Raw genomic sequence first — 20,026 nt, 5'->3', positions numbered from 1 at the left:
AAAAATAAATCTTTAAAAAAGAAAAAAAGATACAGAAGAAACAATGGAGTTATTAAGGAGACAGTGTTACACAAATAATCACAAGTGTACCCCTGACAACTCCCTCTATCATATTCATTTAGGGAAAGTCCATTGGGCAGTTACACAAAATTTTACAGAGTGCTTATTCAGCTACATTTTATTCAAATAAAACTGAGATCAAGAAAAAGATGTATAATAAAATTGGCTATTCCTATTTTGGACCAAAGTAAGATTCATTTCATGCGATTCTGCTTTTGTAAACACTGTAAATTAATTTCCTCATATTATAAATTATTTAACCCAGGCATGAAGTTCCCAAACCAACCAGGGTTTCAATTCAGCATATACATTTAATATCTAGCAATAACAAGGATAACAGAGGGCCTGGCAGCGTGGCCTAGCAGCTAAAGTCCTCACCTTGAATGCCCCAGGATCCCTTATGGGCGCCAGTTCTAATCCCAGAAGCTCCACTTCCGATCCAGCTCCCTGCCTGTGGCCCGGGAAAGCAGTCGAGGACAGCCCAAAGCTTTGGGACTCTGCACCCGCGTGGGAGACCCAGAAGAAGTTCCTGGCTCCTGGCTTCGGATTGGCACAGCACTGACCATTGCGCTCACTTGAGGAGTGAATCATTGGACAGAAGATTTTCCTCTCTGTCTCTCCTCCTCTCTGTATATCTGATTATAAATCGTAAAAAAAAAAAAAAAAAAAAGATAACAGAGGAAACGTTAACTACCTGGCCCTTAAAGATTGTCTCCTGCCACTCTCTTTCCTTTTATGAGGTGCAAAATAACTTCCAAATAAATCTTTTTTCTTAAGATTTATTAATTTTTATTGGAAAGCCAGATATACAGAGAGGAGGAGAGACAGAGAGGAAGATCCTCCAACTGATGGCTCACTCCTCAAGTGGCCGCAATGGCTGGAGCTGAGCCGATCCGAAGCCAAGAACCAGGAGGTCCTCCGGGTTTCCCACGCATGTGCAGGGTCCTAAGGCCTTGGGCCATCTTCGACTGCCTTCCCAGGCCACAAGCAGGCAGGGAGCTGGATGGGAAGCAGGGCTGCCGGGATTAGAACTGGCACCCATATGGGATCCTGGGTGCTCAGGGAGAGGACTTTAACCACTATGCCATCGGACTGGGCCCCCAAATAAATCTTATTCTTTTCCTCTAAACTACATATTTTGTTCTTCCCTGGTCTCCTACAAACCCCCTTATGTGGTCCTAAATATTAAACATTTCCTTTCCAGAGCTTTCATGAAGCTGTATAAAACATCAGTAGAGTGTTTCTTCCACTTAAGAAGCAGCATGATTTCATTAGTGAGGTAAAAGTGTTGTGGACACAGAAGTACATAGAAGAGCTCTGGCCTCTGTTACTGGAGAGTTGGGGACCTTGCACATGTCACTGCAGCTTCTGGAGGGTCCTAAGATCCAACATGAGATAGAAACCAACATCAGGCTAACCAAGTGAAACTGAGAGATTTTTATTTAACAGTAAAGGGCAGGCTACTCCACTAACAGCAGCCCTGTGTGCCGTTGGAGTTTTGTATTCATGGATTCCAGCAAATGTATGTTAATATCTGGGTGCCATATTATCTTATTTCTGGGAAAGGAGCTGTGTCTTTTTAAAAATTAGGGATCCACCTCTTTTTTTTTCCTCCCTGAACACTCACTTCATTGGTTGTCATAGCAGTTGTAAACTCTTTGCAGGAGGGAGATTAATTTTGATTATGTTAATGCATTGTGTGGAGGATAGTGTAAGAGTTGAAGGCCCCTGGAGGTTTGCTTAAGCACTATCCTAGTAGCTGGGGCTGCACTTGCCACAAACTATCTCAATAGGATTTTCAGACTTACAAAACCGCTGAGTGCTATCATTGGATAGCATAGGCTCCAATTCTCTCTGCTTATAGAAAGTGCCAGGCACCTATAGTCAGACTGTCTACAAAAGACATTCTTGAAGTGTATTAAATATCCACTTATTAATTTCTATCTAATACCAATTTCATTAGTGGGTCCAGTGGGTAAAGATGTGTTTTAGTTAACAACACTCCCCCAGTGCCTCAGGAGATTAAGACAAAAATGAGGCATAATTTAGAGCAGCAAACAACAGATCCTGCATTGCACAGCTAAGTAGAGAAGGAATTTATTGAAATGTTGGGTAGATTCTCAAGTCTCTGATTGGACTTTATAATGAAGTTTAGAGGGCACATGACTTATAATACCAAGGCCACAAGGAAGTCTAAACTCCAGCTTCTGAAGAGAGGAAAGGAATCTTGGACTTTTGCACTGTCATACTGGATTTGGAATTCAAATGAATCTGGATATATTTTCATTTTAAAATTTTCTTTCTATTTGTTCATTTTTTGAAAGATTTATTTATTTTTACTTGCAAGTCAGGGTTACAAAGAAAGATGGAAAGACAGAGATTAGCAGATTTTTCAGAAAAAAAAATGCATAAGAAAAATGTTGTTATTCCAGTGTTGTACTTTCTGTTCCCCCAGAGTTTGACACTGAGATCAAGAAATAGATGCAAATAGCCTATTTTAAAGGGGAAAGTACCAGTCTGGAAGTGAGGTAAGCGAAACAAAAAAGGAAAGATTTTAAGGTTTACATTAACCAAAGGCTCCTTTTGGTAACCTGCGCTTCTCAGCACTTATAGATAGCAGCATGAGCAGGCAAATAAGCATTCACTCATTTTAGGCTATAAGACTTTCTTGAGCCGTGTGTGTGTGTGTGTGTGTGTGTGTGTGTGTGTGTGTGTGAGTGTGTGTTATTTATTTGAAAGGCAAAGTGCACACACCCAAGAAAGACACAGAGACAGAAACAGATATAGGTCTTCCATCCAGTGGTTCAGTTCCTAAATGGTCACAGCAGCAGGGGCCACACCAAACCTAAGCCAGGAGCCAGGAGTTTCTTCTAGTTTTTCCACATGGGTATAGGGGTCAAGCACTTGAGCATTCTCCACTGCTCTCCTAGGTGTGGTGAATGGAAAAGGAGCACCTGAGACTCAAACCGGCATCCATATGGCATGTTGCACTGTAGACTGTGGACTCCCCTGCTATGCCAAAGCACCAACCCCTGAGCCTTCTTTTTAAATGGGGTAGTTTCAACAGCTGCTAATTCCTTTCATTTTTTTTTAATTTCTCTGAAAATATCTTCAACTTACTTTCATTACTGAATACATTTACAACCTCTTTAAAAGTACTGACCTATTACCACCTTGTTTTCATGATTTATGATGTGAAATCTGTGGTTTACTCTGCAGTATTAAATATTGTGCTGTTTCTCTCTGAATGAGTTCAGATATCTCGCTTTGGTTTTAGCAATGTGACTATGATTTCCCTAGACACAGTTCTTATTCAGCCTGCCTGGGATTTGCTGAGCTTCTTGTAAATGTACATTGTGTCTCTCAGGATGTTGGCTTTGTGATCTGAGAAGTAGAGTGTTTAGGCAGTTTAGAGTGTTCTGATTATACAGAATGCTAAACCTACCAAATCCATAGGTATGACACCTCATAAAGTACTTTTTGTTTCATGTAGGTTTTACATTTTCCTATATTTCTTTAGCATTTTTGTTGGTTCTTCTAAGATTTGTTGATGAATCATGATACCAAGTTTACACAGTGCAAAAGTTCTATTCAAAAATTGCCATCCTCAGCACTGTGGCCTGGAAGGCAAAGGTGCCTGCACCCGGTTTGGACAAGAGTGTTTTATAGACTGCTCTACTTCCCATCCAGCTGCTTGCTATTTCCTGGGGAAGCAGCAGGAAACGGCTCAAGTCCCCAGGCTTCTGTATCCATTTGAGAAACCCAGGGGAAGCTCTTGGCTCCTGTCCTCGGATTGGCTCAGCTCTGGCCATTGCAGCCATTTGCAGAGTGAGGCAGTAGATGGAAGATTTCTCTCTCTCCCCTTCTCTGAAGTTGTGCTTTTCAAATAAAAATAAATAAATAAAAAACCACCCTGAATGCTAACATACCATTCAAACAGAAATAAAGCAATTTATAAAGTTCAGGCTATGCTAATAAATTCTAAGAGCCACAATGGAAATTTTAAATATGTTATCTCATTGGAAAAAACAAAATAATTGAGGAGAATCAAGATGGTGGAATAGGGTAAGTACACATTTAAACAGATGGAGAAACATTAGCCAGCGTGAAGCAAAGAGGGCACATTCCAGGAAATAGGAGAGGACAGAACAACAGCAGAGGGGTTCCTGGAGACTGACAGACACAGGAAAGCAGCAGACACAACAATGTGGTCCTGCAGTGACTGATATCCCAGCGGCATTCAACTAGCAGAGCTATGAACTGCATCAGCAGCTGGAACTCCACCAGCAACAAGGTGATGTTCACTAGGAGCTCAGGAGGTGAACCCAGACAAAGAACTGTCCATCGTACTGATCTGTTTGATTTGACCAGGAGCAAAGACAGAGAAGCAGGTCCCAGATAGATAGTATGGGGACAGGGTGGATTTCACAGCCCAGTTCTCCCCTTAGAGCTGAACCAGATGCCATTTTGTATACAGAGGCAAAGGCTATGGGACAGGACTGTGCATGGATTGCGCTTGGAGTAAACTCATTTCTGGCTCAGTGAATTGCAATAATATGGCATCTTTCAAATTCCTCCAAAGATAGGCCCAGGGATCCCTCAGACCTGATAGCTAGCACATAAAGAACTATAGAACATCAGGCACCACTCTGTACAGTGTGGCAAAGGCTTTAAGACTGCAGGGACTACAGTGAGCAGCACATGTGCTGAGCTGCGAGTGAACTGATTGAACTCAGTGCATTGCACTGATCCTACAGGAAAAACAATGTCAATTTTGACATCTTACAGGTCAAAATAGGTCCATGTGACTCTCAGATCTAATGGCCAGCAAGTTCTGGCAAAATCAGCACCATCGTTAACCTAGCTGTATAGGACACCTGGCATCTACCTAATCCTGGAAACTGCTCAAACCAGAAGTGGGAGAAAGGTTCCGTGCAGCTTCAGCATGGAGACCATAATGGAAATCTGACAAAAGAACCCAGAACTGGAACTCACTGGAGGGAATGGTACAACTGACTGCAAACAAAGAGTCATGTGCCAGCTGCAATAAGTAAAATCAAACTGTAGACCTGTGTGTGACAGATTTTAGAAACCTGCCCCAAGGAGAAGAATCTGATAACCAGAAGTACAATGACCAAGAGCAAAAGAAGAGACAGAGGCACAATGAGTATTACTGAAGACTCTCCTGTAAAGGTGCAAAATGCTTTGCCAATTTCAGAGTTAACTGAGGAAGACATCAAGAAAGTGGGGAATACAGAATTCAAAACACTTCCTATAAAGTTTCTGATCAACAAAGAGAAGAATGTAATAAGGAGTCCAAGGAATTTAAGGAATATGTCACACAGGAAATGAATCAAATGAAAGCTGATATATCAGAAATGAAGAATACAGTAGAACAAACTTAAAAAGTACAGCGGAGAGTCACCAAAATAGAATGAAGGAATAGAATAGAATAGAATAGAATAGAATAGAATAGAATAGAATAGAATAGAATAGAATAGAACAGAATGAAGAAATAGAATTGGAAGATATCTCCTGTCACCACAGGGAAACAAACAAAAAGTTGGAAACAGAACCGGATCAGGCCAAAAAAAAGTATTCATGAATTGAAAGACACCATTAAAAGACCAAATATAAAAGTTAAGGAGTTCCAGAAGGTGCGGAAAGAGAAGCTGGGTTTACAAATATGTTTAATGAAATAATAATGGAAAATTTCCCTAACCTACAGAAAGAATTTAGAAACAACATTCAGGACTCCCAATAGGGCTGGCCAAAAGTGATCTTCATCACAAAACGTGATCATCAAGCTCTCTTCAATCGAACATAAGGAAAAGATTCTTAAATGTGCATGTGAAAAAAACCTATTGCTATATAAAGGAATGCCAATTAAATTCACAGGAGACTTCTCACAGGAAACTATAGGCCAGAAGAGAATGGAGTAACATATTCCAGATTCTAAAAGCAAATATTGTTAGCCCAGAATAACATACCCAGCAAAGCCTTCCTTTTATCTTTGAAAATGAAATAAAATTTTTCTATAGCAAAGAAAAGTTAAAACCTTATGCCTCAAATAAAAGAAACAAAAGCTGAATATGCCTCTTCCAAACCTGCTCTACAAATGATACTTAAAGATGTTCTCCTGACAGAGAATAGGAATAGTTCTCACCAAAACCAAAGGCAATGTGAAGAACATCCCAGTAAAATAATAACAGAAGACTAAATAAATCAGCAACCCATTGCTAAAACAACAGGACCAAATTACCAACCCTCCATATCAATCCTAAATGCAAATGGCTTAAACTCTTCAATCAAACATCATAGACAAGTAGGCCAAATTAAAAAAAACTAAACCCATCTATTTGTTGCCTAAGGAAACATATCTCACCAACAAAGATCAGCAGAAACTATATTAATGGATTTCGATTTTTTTTTTTGTTTCATCTCTTCAAAACTTATTAAATTCTTCACTGACTCAGTAGTAGTATTTTCTTCAAGAAGGATCTTGATTTTTTTTTCATTTCTTCAGCGACACTGTAGTCATTCAGTAACATGTTACTTAACTTCATGGTAATTTTAATTTCTTTTTCTCTCACTGTTGTTGATTTTGTGTTGTGGCTTTTCATTTATTGGGATGTACAGTAACTGCATAATGGATCCTATCATATCCAGATGTGAGGATACAATGCAATATGCATCTCTACTTCAGATCAAAGATGGACTCCCAGTGAAACTGTTAACTATATCTTGACAATGGGATGCTGGACTCCCTGCCATTGTCCATGGTGCAGTGCTGGACATATGACTGTGTTTAAGAAAATATTCTATAGTAATAATACGGGGGAACTCAGTGGGAGGAGGAAAGGGAAATCCCAGAGCCTATGGAACTGTATCACAAAATGATAATAATAAAAAGAGGTAAAATTAAAAAAGAAAAATAAAATAATTGCTAAGATATGGAATCAACCCAGATGTCATCATGAGATGGAATATTACCCAGCCATAAAAAGTGAAAATTTGTCTACTGAACAAAATAGATACAACTGGAGACCATTATGCTTAGTGAAATAAGTCAGTCTCCAAAAAAACAAATGTTTCCTCTGATTTGTATTAATAAAAAATGTAATATATATGAGTGATACTGACATTTTGAAATTTGACTGTTTATATCCCTCATCTATACTCATGGGGAATAGTGATTCTTCAATTTACTATTTGCCAAACTTTTTATTTAGTGGAGGGTGAAGCTTGTGATGATAAAGAAAATTCAAAGTATGTTACTGTAAACATTAAAAGAAAAGTAAGAAGGAGGGAATATGGACCCGGTGTGATGGCACAGTGGTTAAGGTCCTCGCCTTGCATGCCCGGGATCCCATATGGGCACTGGTTCTAATCCCTGCAGCCCCGCTTCCCATCCAGCTCTCTGCCTGTGGCCCGGGAAAGCAGTTGAGGATGGCCCAAGACTTTGGGACCTTGCACCCGCGTGGGAGACCCGGAAGAGGCTCCTGGCTTCGGATCAGCATAGCATCGGCTGTTGTGCTCACTTGGGGAGTGAATCATTGGATGGAAGATCTTCCTCTCTGTCTCTCCTCTCTGTATATCTGCCTTTCCAATAAAAATAATAAAAATAAATCTTAAAAAAAAAGAAGGAGGGAATATGCGAGTAAGGAAGGGAGGGTATGGGTGTAGTGTTATGCTCTTAAAGCTGTATATGTGAAATACATGACATTTGTTCTTTTCGTAAATAAAAATAAAATAATAAAAATAAACAAAATAAACTGCAAAAGAGTTTTCTGAAAGAGGTACAATTAATGTCATTTGAGACATGATGCTAGATCTATACGGATTATGAAATGTCTGAGATTTCACAACTAGTAATAAGAGTAATAAGCTTGGGTGGGAGGCAAGTGAGTTTGACCTTGGGGCTTGCATGGATGGACCTCCTGGCAGCATGCTGGCTGCTGGGGGAATCTGAGCCAGGTCAGACTCAATGCTTGGTGCCCTAGCTCCAGCCACTGCTGCCAAGCAGTGGGCAATTCTGTGGCTTGCCTGAGTTAGAGTGCTATCGGCTCTGGGCTTTGCATGCTGGCTGCCCTGTGGCGAGCTCTGGGGTCTTGACGGGGTGGAATTACTGCTTATGGCATTGTGCTTGGAGTGGTGAGATCAGCAGTAATTTAGAACTGTTGAACTATCAAAATCTCTTGATCAGGACCCCCAGAGCACATCCCACTTCAGGGACTCTGGGGTGGTGTTGGGTGGCTGTCCTCTATCCCAGGGTGCTGAGGTGTTTGGGAGGCTGGGTGTGGCTTCTCTTCTTATCTCCTCCCTTTCCCCAGATACAGGAAGGAAAAAACGAGAATGGAAAACAATGTTCTCACCTACCTTCCTGTAGTTCCTGACCCTTTCACCCTAATCAACTATGTTAAGAAAATCAAACACTAAAAATAATTATTTAAAAAATAAGAGAAGTAAGCTGCTTGTCTCTAGAGCTTGTTTTCACTGAACCCACATGTAACGCTAATAAATTTGAAAACAAAACAGTACAACACGTAGTAAATTGTGTAAGTAACAACTGGGGCTGGGGAAGGTGACATGATGGCTCAGTGGCTAAATCCTTGCCTTGCAAAGACCAGGATCCTATATAGGCACTGGTTCATGCCTGGCTGCTCCACTTTCCATTCTGCTCCCTGCTTGTGGCCTGGGAAAACAGCAGAGGATGGCCCAAAGATTTTGGACTCTACCCATGTGAGAGCTTAGGGGGAGCTCCTGGCTCCTGAGTTTGGATTAGCTCAGTTATGGCCATTGTGGCCACTTGGGAAATGAACTAGCAGATGGAAGATCTTTCTGTCTCCCTTCCTCTGTGTAAATCTGCCTTTCCAATAAAAATAAATAAATCCTTTTTAAAAAAAAGTTATAGCAGGAACACTGTTAGGAAAAACCAGTAGGGAAGCCTTCACAGATGGGTGTAGCTCCACTTAGTGAGCATTAGAAGGGTAGCCATCATGGAGGAAGAATGCAGCAGGGACCATAGCTCCTGGATCTAGGCGTACAGAAACAGCCTATTGTACCTTCTTCTGGGGAGCTACTTCTTACTCTATTGAACTACAGTAGGATTTCTCTAGTAGGGGCTGTCAATCATGATATCCTCGACTGTCCAGACAGTCCAAGTCATTAGGAGTTAGGAATTTTTGAGCTTGGGGTAGAGGATTCAGTGCTTTCTGTCCTAAGGACAAAATCAAGTAACACATGGCTTTGGCCAGTCGAGTGCTTTTCTTTGGGAAATCATATGTTACAGAGGAAAAGACGGCCAAACAAAGGATTGTAGTCTCCAGGCTAGTCGCACTGCTGATTCTCCTGTAATCACTAGTTTTGCAAAACCTAATTAGGTTTGGTCATCTATTCAAATTCTGATCATCTCTCTCCTGCTACCAGCTGGACTAGGAACAGCACTGCCATTCCCTACTCCTCTACAACTTGAATGATAGCATAAGACACATAATTATGAAATAACCTTTTTGATTCACTCTACTTTGGAAAAACAGCATTTAGGACATCCATCGTACAGACATTGTGTGGCTTAAAGTGTTTCTGTAGTGCTACCCTCCTCATGTCAACTATTTTACTCCCTCACTTCCCATATCACTGAAACCTTTCTAAATCTTCTCCAGCTTTAGTTCTTAAGTCAATCTGGAAATTCTACACCAAATGTTCATTTTTTTAACATAAAAATGGTATTTAGCATTAAAAATTACAAATGAAAAATTAGAGCCACCTTAATTTTACCATTCAAAAATGTTATTGATATATTCTAATGTACCTGTTTAATATTTTGTTTTATTTCTTTGTAAACTTTAAAAAATTATTAATTTTGTTTTTTTAAACGATTTTATTTATTTTTATTGGAAAGGCAGATATACAGAGAGGAGGAGAGACAGAGAGGAAGATCTTCTATCCAATGGTTCACTCCCCAAGTGGCTGCAACAGCTGGTGCTGCACCTACTTGAAGCCAGGAGCCAGGAGCTCTTCCAGGTATCCCACGTGGGTACAGGGTTCCAAGGCTTTGGGCCATCCTCGACTGCTTTCCCAGGCCACAGGAAGGGAGCAGAATGAGAAATGGGGCTGCCGGGATACAAACCAGCACCCATATGGGATCCTGGCTCATGCAAGGTGAGGACTTTAACCACTGTGCTATCGCGCTGGGCCCAAAAAATGACTAATCATGTATTTTTCATCTTTTATTCACATTTACAATTAATTTTAAAATTGAATTGTATTTCCTTTGCATTATTTTCCAATGATTTCAATGTTCTGTACTGAAAAAAATCAGTACCTTTGACAGTACCTAAGTTTTCAAGGAAAAGGGAAGCAATTTCACAATATCTAGAATGCTCTTTCTAGCTTGTTTCACATAGAAAATCTCTGGGATGTTGGATCCAATCTAAAGTATTTTTTGTTATACTTGTAAAATTTGCAGTTTATTCTTAATGTTTGACATTACCCATATCTATAGGACTTCTTGCTCACTATTGTATCTTCAATGCTTAACACAAGTGCCTGAGCCTTCACAAGTTTTACATTAAAGAATGACTGTGAAGAATAGTTCACCTGCAAGAAAACGCTTTATTTGTAAAACACAGCCCTATTTATCCAGTGCGATGGCGTGCTGGCACTGCTAAATCCTACGTATGTCTGTATCACTACATTTCCACCAGCCCGGGATGCATTTGCTTCCATTTCACAAAAAAGGAAACTGAAGTTTCAGAGAAGTAATAGATTTGCCCAGAAATAAGGTTTGAACTTAGGTCAACGCATTAATTTACATTATTAGCTTTATCTGCCACTACTGGCTATTTAATCATGAAAACCATTAGGTGCAGCTTATTTGCAAAAATCACTGCATTTATACATTAAAAATTGGTTCTTGTTATATGTCAAAGAAAGGCACTTGGCGAAAGAGGCTAAGAAACTGGATAATATTGGGAAAGGCAAACCCACAAAAGTCAGCAAAATAATAATAATAATAATAATAATAATAATAATAATAATAAAAAGGGAGGGAAGCAAAGCTGAATAGGGCCTGAGACAATCTAGTCCAATTTCCTTGTTTTATAGCTCAGAGTCTAAATAGCTTGTGTAATCCACAACGTGGCACAGCTGTACAGCCAACTCTGAGTCATGCTACCCCTCCTTGAGCAAATATTTACTCCAGCGTCTACTGTATCAGGCATTCAGCAACATTGAGTTTGTTTCCTATTCAGCATTGATTTTGGCTTTTTCTCTTCCCTAATATTTTTCACTGACTCATTTTTAAAAGGGACCTTAGATCCTAAGTCCAGTACAAGCCTGGTGTCAAGCACCGAAGTGGCGTGACCCCGGTCAGCAGCTGGTGGCCTGGTGATCTGAGATGGCAGTGACGCCATGGACTAGAGGAGTCACTCCCGCATAAGCAGGGCATGTGGGGCGAGCCAGAAGGGGGTGAGGCTGTGTTTCTGAAAGACTGACTTTCCAGTGACTCCACAAGTAAAGCCACGGGAGGAAGCTCTTTTTGATGCGTGGCGTCTACGCACTTGGCTTGCGCTCGGTGTGACTGGAAGGCTCAAACACCCTGCCGGGTCTCAGTAGGGTAGCTCCAACCCGGGTTTAATCATCTCTTCCCTGTTCCAGCTGCAGTGAGACAGACGTTTTTTACCTGGGCAAAAGGGACACTTTCATCACCGCCCCAGGTCAGCGCATTCGGTCCCAAGGCCGGGTAGGGTCAAGTTCCTTTGCGGCGCCAAAGCCAGGCCCCAGCAGACGTGCTGACACGCGAGGACTTCTGGACAGACAGCAACCAATCAGCACCAGCCATACACCAACTCCAGCCAATCAGCACCTGTCTTATTCCTGGGTGCCTCCCGGGCCGGCCTTTTCTCCCCACCCCTTAGCCGGCTCCGGTAGTCGCGGCTGGAGCTCCAGCTGTCTTCAGAGCTCTCGTGCGTCTGGGGACCGCCCCACTCTGGCGCCCTTGGGTGTCTTCTGTTTCCTTCACTGAGAATGAGTCGCTGCGCTGCTGTGTGTCGACCCCGCGGAGACCACCGGCGCAGTTTCATCTAGCGACTGGTGAGGGAGGGATCGGCGCCCAGGGGTGCTGAGGCGACCGCGTCCGGGCACCCCCGGGGACCGCGGGAGAATGTTCGCCTTCCGGAGGGTGCGGGTGGCCGCGGACGCAGGGAGGACACTGCCCGGCGCCGACGATGCGGGGCGTCCAGCGAGGCGCCGCGGGCCCGGCCGAGTGGCCCGGGTGTGTGCGGCCGCCTCTCCACCGCCCTTCTCGGCTGATGAATGGCTCGTCCTGCGGGACACACCCTCCTGCCTTGTGGTGGCTTCGGGTCCCTCCGAACCTAGACTTTGAAGTGTCTGGGGTTCGAGCGTGATTCTTAACCCCTTGGTGGAGCCGAAGTTTGAATCCGCGCTGGGGACACTCAGTGTGCTTCAGCCGAGTGGAAACAGACTCCCAAAAAAGGGACGGGCTCTTTTTTTTAAGAGGTGGGGGATGAAGGAGGGAGGGGGCGGATCAGAAGCTGGAGAAAAGATTGTGCTTGTGTCTAATTTAGAGCCGTCAGGTTCAAAAAGGAGTTTTGGCACAGTTGAATAGGTCCCTGAGTAAATCCTGTTTTCCCGTGTAGTTCCTTGAAACTTAAGGAATGTTAGCCAGAGGGGATGTTTTTAGGGAGCAGAGGTTGGTGTAACATGTTTCTTTACTCCTCCAAGCTGAGTGTTTGAAATTCGAAGTGTATCAGAAATACTGAAAAAGTGTGACTGCCGAGTGATGCTGTTTTCTGTACCCATAATGTGGTGCAAGTTTACAGACTTGAACAGCCCTTTCTTGATCCTTGCTGTCCCTTTTTCTCTTGAATTTCCTTTTTGTTGTTGTTGTGGAAACTGAAACAGGGTAGCTGAGGACAGAAATAACTGTTTTCTAAGAAGTATGACAGACATGTTCATAGACTTTGGTACATTTCTAATTTGCTGCTAGAAGTTTAAAAAAGAGGTATGTTTAGTTGTTTTACAATTAACTTGTATTAGGGGCTTTCAGTATGCTACATTTTGTGTAAAGAACACATTTTTAACCTTTGAAACTTTTGGCCTATAAAACTCAATAGATCATAAGAGAATGCACTACCAATGAAAGGAGCTCCATATTATTTGGTTATTTGTTATAAATGGTACTAGATTAATTTTACCAGTGTAAATAGTGTAGTAATTCTTTGCCACATCCAGGTTGTGCTGGCCTCTGCCTCTAATATTTAGGTATTTTCTCGGTTGTGAAACTAGGAATGCGTTGCCAGTGTATTGAACTGTGTTTTTCACCCAGTGAGTACTTGAACAAAGTTAAAATTATGACATTGATTAAACTAAATTATTTTCTGGAGTTTCAAGTACTTTTAAAATTGTGTGAACGATTGTTAAGGGTTACAAAAAGATTTTTAACTTTTTTTGTGCTTTTTAGTCATTATAATTTGTAGCTTATGCTTGATTTTTTATGTCTGACTTTAATGTAAACAGATTTGGTTTTAAAGAAAATTTCAAAAACAATAAATCTGCCTATTTGAGATGAATTATTTGGTGATAAATATAAATAAACATAGCAGTGTCCCCTCTCTACAAAGCTTCTAAGTCTTCATGTGTAGGTGAGGCGGGTTGTTACTGTTGGCATTTCGCAAAAACTTGAGAATTGGGCGGGTTAAGTTACTTGCCCAAGGTTGCACCTCAATTCATATGACTACCCATAAAGGGGATATTTCTACTTACGCTGTGCTACTTCTCATTGAGGATTTCTTAATTGCACTTTGAGAGAGCAGTTTGGGCAAAATATATATGAGAAACTAGAGGATTGTTTTCTGTGGGTATGGTTTTGGATCACTTACTTTCAGGTTACTTTAAACTTTCACGTGAATTTCTGAGGAAGGTAATCATATTTACATATTTAGAGATAATAAAGCTGAAATGAGAAGTAAATTAATTTGCTCCAGGCACATCTATGTGAAAGTTTTACAGATAGTAGGTATATTTGTAAAGCATGAAGTGGTAACCTCATAAAAACGTTTGGGTGGAAAGTGTTCCCAAGATAAAGGACCGTAAAACAGTCCAGGCCTTTTCTCAATTGTTTAGCAGTCTGTCTTTACCTCCTTCACATTTGTTAAGTGCTTGTCATGTCATTGCATTGTTTCCTTTAATTTTGAAAACAAGTTAGGAGATGGTCATTCTCCCCTTTTCACAAATGAGAGATTGAAACTTAGAATAAAATTAAGTGATGTCTCCAAGGATAGTTATCTAGTAAATGATGTATTAGGGTTACCAGCTCAGGTGTCTGAATGTGATGTCTTCAACTTTATTTGATGTGTGCTTCTCCAGTCTAACTGAAATCTGCTTTCTGAGATCACAGGTTACAAACGTGCAAGGAATAGGTATTGGTTCGGGTAGGGGTAACATGATCAGATTTTTAAGTAGGAAGTTGATTATACTGTTAAGCAACGATAAGTAGATGGATTGTGAGCTGTTTTTCAGTGCCCAGCTTGGACTGCATAAAACTTACGGTGGACCAGTCTTCAGGGCCGAACAACTGCTTCACTTCACCAGTTCAGTTAGCTTCCAGTACTTCATTTAGTGATGTATAAAACTGAAAATTCCATGCATAACTTCTGTTTTCTTATTTTAAGTTTGTTTTATTTTTCTTACTTTCAAGGTATATTTGCCTTTCTGTTTAGCCTTTCGTTTAACTCACAAACCTGAAGTTTCTCAATCTAGGATTCTGAATATGTCCTTGAGTTGCTCCCTTTGTTTATCCCTTGGCACATAAGACTTTTCAAAGTTTCATCCATCATTGCATATACTGCTTTCTGTATTTTGAATTATTTGGGATATTCTGAATGAATCGTGATAGCTATAGTGCTTTTATATTCCTGTGCTGAGTGTCTTCCCACCCTGAGTTAGCAGCAAGCACATGCTCGTCTCTCAAGTCTTAGTTTTTACACCTGTGTGTTACTTGTTTTATCTTGACCATTGGTTAATTTATTTTATTACTTAAATAAATCTGTTTTCTCACCCAAACTGTGACCATTTAACACTAGAGACTGCTTAACAGAGAATATATTTTGTTCAGTCAGCATAGTTCACCTAAGTATTATTCATGAATCTGCATTGTATTTGAAATATTTGTGTTCTGTTTATTTCTGTGGTTCCCAATGCTGGGTGGCCTGTAGATGGACTGGAAAAGGCAGTGGAAAAGAACAGTGTGGACTCTGTCATTAAGCAGATCTATGTCTGAGTTCTAACTCTCTCTTTTACTGGTAGTGAGATTTGGGTGTCTTACTTAATCTGTATGTGATGTAAAAACATCCAGCATATACTTAGGTAGTTAATAAATATTTCCTTTGGCTTTTTTCTGTTCAATAAGTGATTTATTTAATGCGTCTAATACAATAAACACTGGAAATTCAAGCTTGGGATTTGGGAGGGGTGTGTAGACTGTAGACTGCTGATATGCACAAGAAGGATAGAGAAAGGAACTGAAATCAATGTGAAGTAAAGAAGTGGCATTAGAGAAAGGTAGTATTTGAAGGTCAGTGGGAATCATTGTTAAGATCTGAAAGAAAGGGAAAAAGACTTAAATGGGGTAGGTGTTAATCTCAAGTAATTAAAAGACAACCTAAGGCACCTGTAGCCTATTTGGGGGGGTTTGGGTTGATGTCTGGGTTTTGTTTTTGATTTCAACTTGCTGCTAAAATGTATCCTGGAAGGCAGCAGGGGATGGCCCAAATCGTCCTGTCTCTGTCACTCATATGCTGTCATTGGGGAAAGTATGCAGGTAGCAGTAATGTTGAAACTGAAATTTGAATTTTCTGATTGAAATTTGCTCTTTTTGTTACTGAAGAAGTAATAGTAGTGAAAGCTTGTGTGTGTTGCATGCATATTTAATGCCAGGCAGCATGGTAGACATTTTCATTTGAAGTTTCTGGCATTATCACTGTTTTCAGAAGACGAAAGGAGGAGTTGGAGAGATTATGTAATTTTGATTTATATAACTAGTAACAGCTGTCATTGCTATATTTGTATTCAAATATGTAGAACTCTAAGAAACCTTAGCTCTTAATCACTGCTATATTTGTATTCGTAGTATTTTGTGTGTATTTTTCTCTGTGATAGTATGGTATGACTTATCCCATCTTTTAAATGTTCAAATGAATCTGTAATAACAAATTAGAGGATTCTATTGTTGTACTTAATACTTTCATGTAAAGTTTGATTCAGTTGTAAATAGTTCCTTTTGGATATTGTACACTAAAAATACAAAGGTAGTATTTTAGAGCCTCAAAAGAATGAAATGAACTATGTGTAACTGTTTTGTCATAAATCATGGTTTCCAGTTTTAACATTTTCAGCTATTGAGTCTTTGATACATTTTTCTTTGTGCTGGCCAATTGCCAAACACTTGTTTGTTTTTGGTTCAAATCAAGGGAGAATGCTTTTGATAAGAATGATTTCAAGTTGTAGAACATATAGATTAGTAGAAATAGACCTGGAACTAGAAATGATTAGAAATTATCTGGTCAGTACTCTCATTTCCAGCTCAGGAATTGGAATAGTTAAGAAAGCTGATTACATCTCAGACTTCTCGGTGTTATTTGGAGTAGGAAACACTGATTTGGAATATTGCTCCTATATATACAGTAAACTCATACAAATACCTGTAGTCTTCATTGAAGAGTTTTCTTTATTTTTAGTCGTTGAACAGTTTCCATTGTTTATTTTTGCCAATTTTAAATGTTTAATCTATTTTTCTCTACTTGAAACACAAGCATTGGAGAGACTTAGTGAGAGATCTATTCACTGTTTCGTTCCCTGAGTGACCACAGCAGTGAAGAATGGGCCAGATTGATATCAGGATCCCAAAACTCCATCCAGGCTTCCCACCAGTTGTGAAGGGCCCAAGCACTTGAGCCAGTATCTGCTGCCTCCCTTGATACATTAGCAGAAATCTGTATTGGAAGCATAGAAGCAGGAACTTAAATGGTGCTTCATTATGAAATGCAGGTGTCACAAGTGTTGGCTTAACCTGCCATCCCATAACATCCTCATCTATAGTTTTTAAAGTACTAAATTTGTTCATCTTCCATGACTTTAGATTTAAGATCATATTAAGAAAGGCCTTTTGTGTTTTGTGATCATAGCATCTTCTTTGCTTTTCATTTAGTACTTTTGCAGTTTCATATTTTATATCAGCTTTTGAGCTATCTAGAATTTATATTGACATAATGTATAAGCTAAATACATCTAATTTTTTTTTTGAAATGTGTTTTAATACTGTTTGATTATTATCTCCTGTGTGAAGGGTCTTCGAAGCAGAGAATTAGCCCAGTTGCCACACTTAACTAAAAGCTGAGTAACTGCAAAGAGTGTTGACTGTTGTAGTGATGACAATGGGAGGTAAAGTTTTTAGATGGTAATCTGAGAAAAAAATGTAGATTTAGGTGTGTCTGTGGTTTGGGAGGAAATAGATTTTAAGTTAGAAGTACATAATGGGGCCCGGCGGCCTGGCCTAGCAGCTAAAGTCCTCACCTCTTAACGCGCTGGTATCCCATATGGGCGCCAGTTCTAATCCCGGCAGCTCCACTTCCCATCCAGCTCCCTGCTTGTGGTATGGGAAAGCAGTTGAGGACAGCCCAATGCTTTGGGACCCTGCACCCGTGCAGGAAATCTGGAAGAGGTTCCTGGATCCTGGCTTCGGACCGCGATAGCATCGGCCATTGTGCTCACTTGGGGAGTGAATCATTAGCTGCAAGATCTTCTTCTCTGTCTCTCCTCCTTTCTGTATATCTGACTTGTAATGAAAATAAAATAAATCTTTTAAAAAAAAAGGTACATGCTGAAGGAGTGAGTTTTGGCATAGCAGTTACTCCTTGGGATGCCTGCATCTGATGTTGGAGTGCCTGGGTTTGAATTCTGGCTCTGCCCCAATTCTAATTTCCTGTTAATGTGCACCCAGTGAGGTAACAGGTGATGGCTCAGGTAGATCTGCCTATAAAGTGAGAAACTTGGGTTGAATTCCTGCCCAGCAGGATTGTTTTGGGCATTCAGGGAGTGACAAGTGAATGAAGATTTCTTTCTTAGTCAATCAGAAAAGAAGGAAAAAAAGTGAAGATTCTGGAAGTATAGTATAGTAGATTCCATAGTATAGATACAGAGGTTAACCTTAAACATGAGAGCAGAAAAGAGAGCTAAGAATGACTAATGCAAATATTGATAAGGTAGATATGAAGAGTTGAGGGTTCTTTGAAATTATAATTAAGAGTACATAAATATAAAAGTAGTTATAAAGTACTTGAAGAGAGTGAGATATTTTATACTTTCTTTGTCTTTCTCTTACAGGTCATCTTTGCAATTATGGATTTTTAAACGGGATCAGACAGTGTGGAGGGGGACTTCCCCTCCTCACTCCCCCTTGGTGCTTGACTGCAGGAATAATTTATAGACTGAGGAATTTTTTAAATGAATAAATTGTATTTTATATGAACTTTATAGAGCTATTTGTATTTTTTTGATTTAAGTGCCAAAAATATACAAATATATAGTTTTATATTAATGCCGTGAGGATTTATATTATAAGCCAAGAAGGGCCATTTATTCTCTGTGATTCTTCCTAAGTAGCACTTTGTGTCCTGACTTCTTCATTAAACAAAAAAAAAAAATAGTCTTAACGGACTATTCTGAAGAAGTGAGCAATATAAAAGCCATTAGGATGAATTCTTCCATCCCTGACTGCACATCAAAGTGTCAGTCACTGAGGCATGCTTTGGATGTCATTTCTGTGGTAACCAAGGGGAGTGAAAACCAGATTAAAGCTTTTCTCTCAAGTCATTGTTACAATGCTGCAACTATTAAAGATGCTTTTGGAAGGAATGCCCTGCACCTTGTTTGTTCTTGCGGAAAGAAAGGAGTGCTAGATTGGCTTATTGAGAAAGGAGTGGATCTGTTGGTGAAAGACAAGGAGTCAGGCTGGACAGCATTGCACAGAAGCATTTTTTATGGACATATTGATTGTGTTTGGGCTCTGTTAAAGGTAAGTGTAATCTGTTTATTGAGAAGTTTTATTTTATCAGATATATATTGTCCTTAATCTTTATATGTTCCATTTAGTTTGTTAAAAATAAAATGACATTTGTTCTTATCACTTGTTTGAGATCTCTTATTCTTGTAAGTTGTCCTTGGAATTTAAATTTCACATCTGTTTTTCTCTTAGTATCTGTGTATCTTGTCTGCTTACTTATTTATTTTGAAGGCACAGCAACAAAAAGGTAAGGAGAGAGAAACTTTGATCCATTGATTCGGTCTCCAGGTGGCCGCACAGCTAAGTTCGGCCTACAGCCAGAACCAGGAACTCCATCAGGGTTTTCTACATAGGTGGTACTTGGGCCATCATCCAGGGCTTTCCCAAGAGCATTAGCAGGAGACTGGATGAGCCTCAGAGCACCAATTTTACACTGACATTTATTAAACTGTCAGCAAATATTTGAAATTATTCTTGGAAAGGCATACATTTTATACTTTAAAAAATATAATAGGGCCTGGCGCCGTGGCCTAGCAGCTAAAATTCTCGCCTGGGATGCTTCCGGATCCCATACGGACGCTGGTTCTAATCCCTGCAGCTCCGCTTCCCATCCAGCTCCCTGTTTGTGGCCTGGGAAAGCAGTCGAACATGGCCCAAAGCCTTGGGACCCTGTACCCACATGGGAGACCCAGAAGAGGTTCCTGGCTCCTGACTTCAGATCAGGTCAGCTCAGCTCCAGCCATTGTGGCCGCTTGGGGTGTGAACCACCGGATGGAAGATCTTCCTCTCTGTCTCTCCTCCTCTCTGTATATCTGCCTTTCCAATAAAAATAAAATAAATCTTTTAGAAAAAAGTCTAGTAAGATTATAATAATAATTGGAA

At 40.3% G+C, this 20,026-nt stretch overlaps 1 protein-coding gene across 1 annotated transcript in view; it reads left to right on the top strand.

Annotated features, from left to right (window-relative positions):
• The first annotated feature begins 11,968 nt into the window (after positions 1-11,968).
• IBTK (inhibitor of Bruton tyrosine kinase) overlaps positions 11,969-20,026 on the top strand; it is a 70,347-nt gene continuing 62,289 nt past the window's right edge. The window contains exons 1-2 of the mRNA XM_040983682.1: positions 11,969-12,156; positions 18,466-19,156. Of these exons, the coding sequence (XP_040839616.1) occupies positions 18,836-19,156 (321 nt within the window). The 5' untranslated portion in view covers positions 11,969-12,156; positions 18,466-18,835. The remainder of the gene's footprint in view (positions 12,157-18,465; positions 19,157-20,026) is intronic.

This window comes from Ochotona curzoniae, unplaced genomic scaffold, assembly GCF_017591425.1.
Source record: "Ochotona curzoniae isolate NIBS_2020 unplaced genomic scaffold, NIBS_Ocur_1.0 contig_3819, whole genome shotgun sequence".
Classification (NCBI taxonomy): Eukaryota; Metazoa; Chordata; class Mammalia; order Lagomorpha; family Ochotonidae; genus Ochotona; species Ochotona curzoniae.
This window is presented reverse-complemented; position numbering and strand designations above follow the sequence as displayed.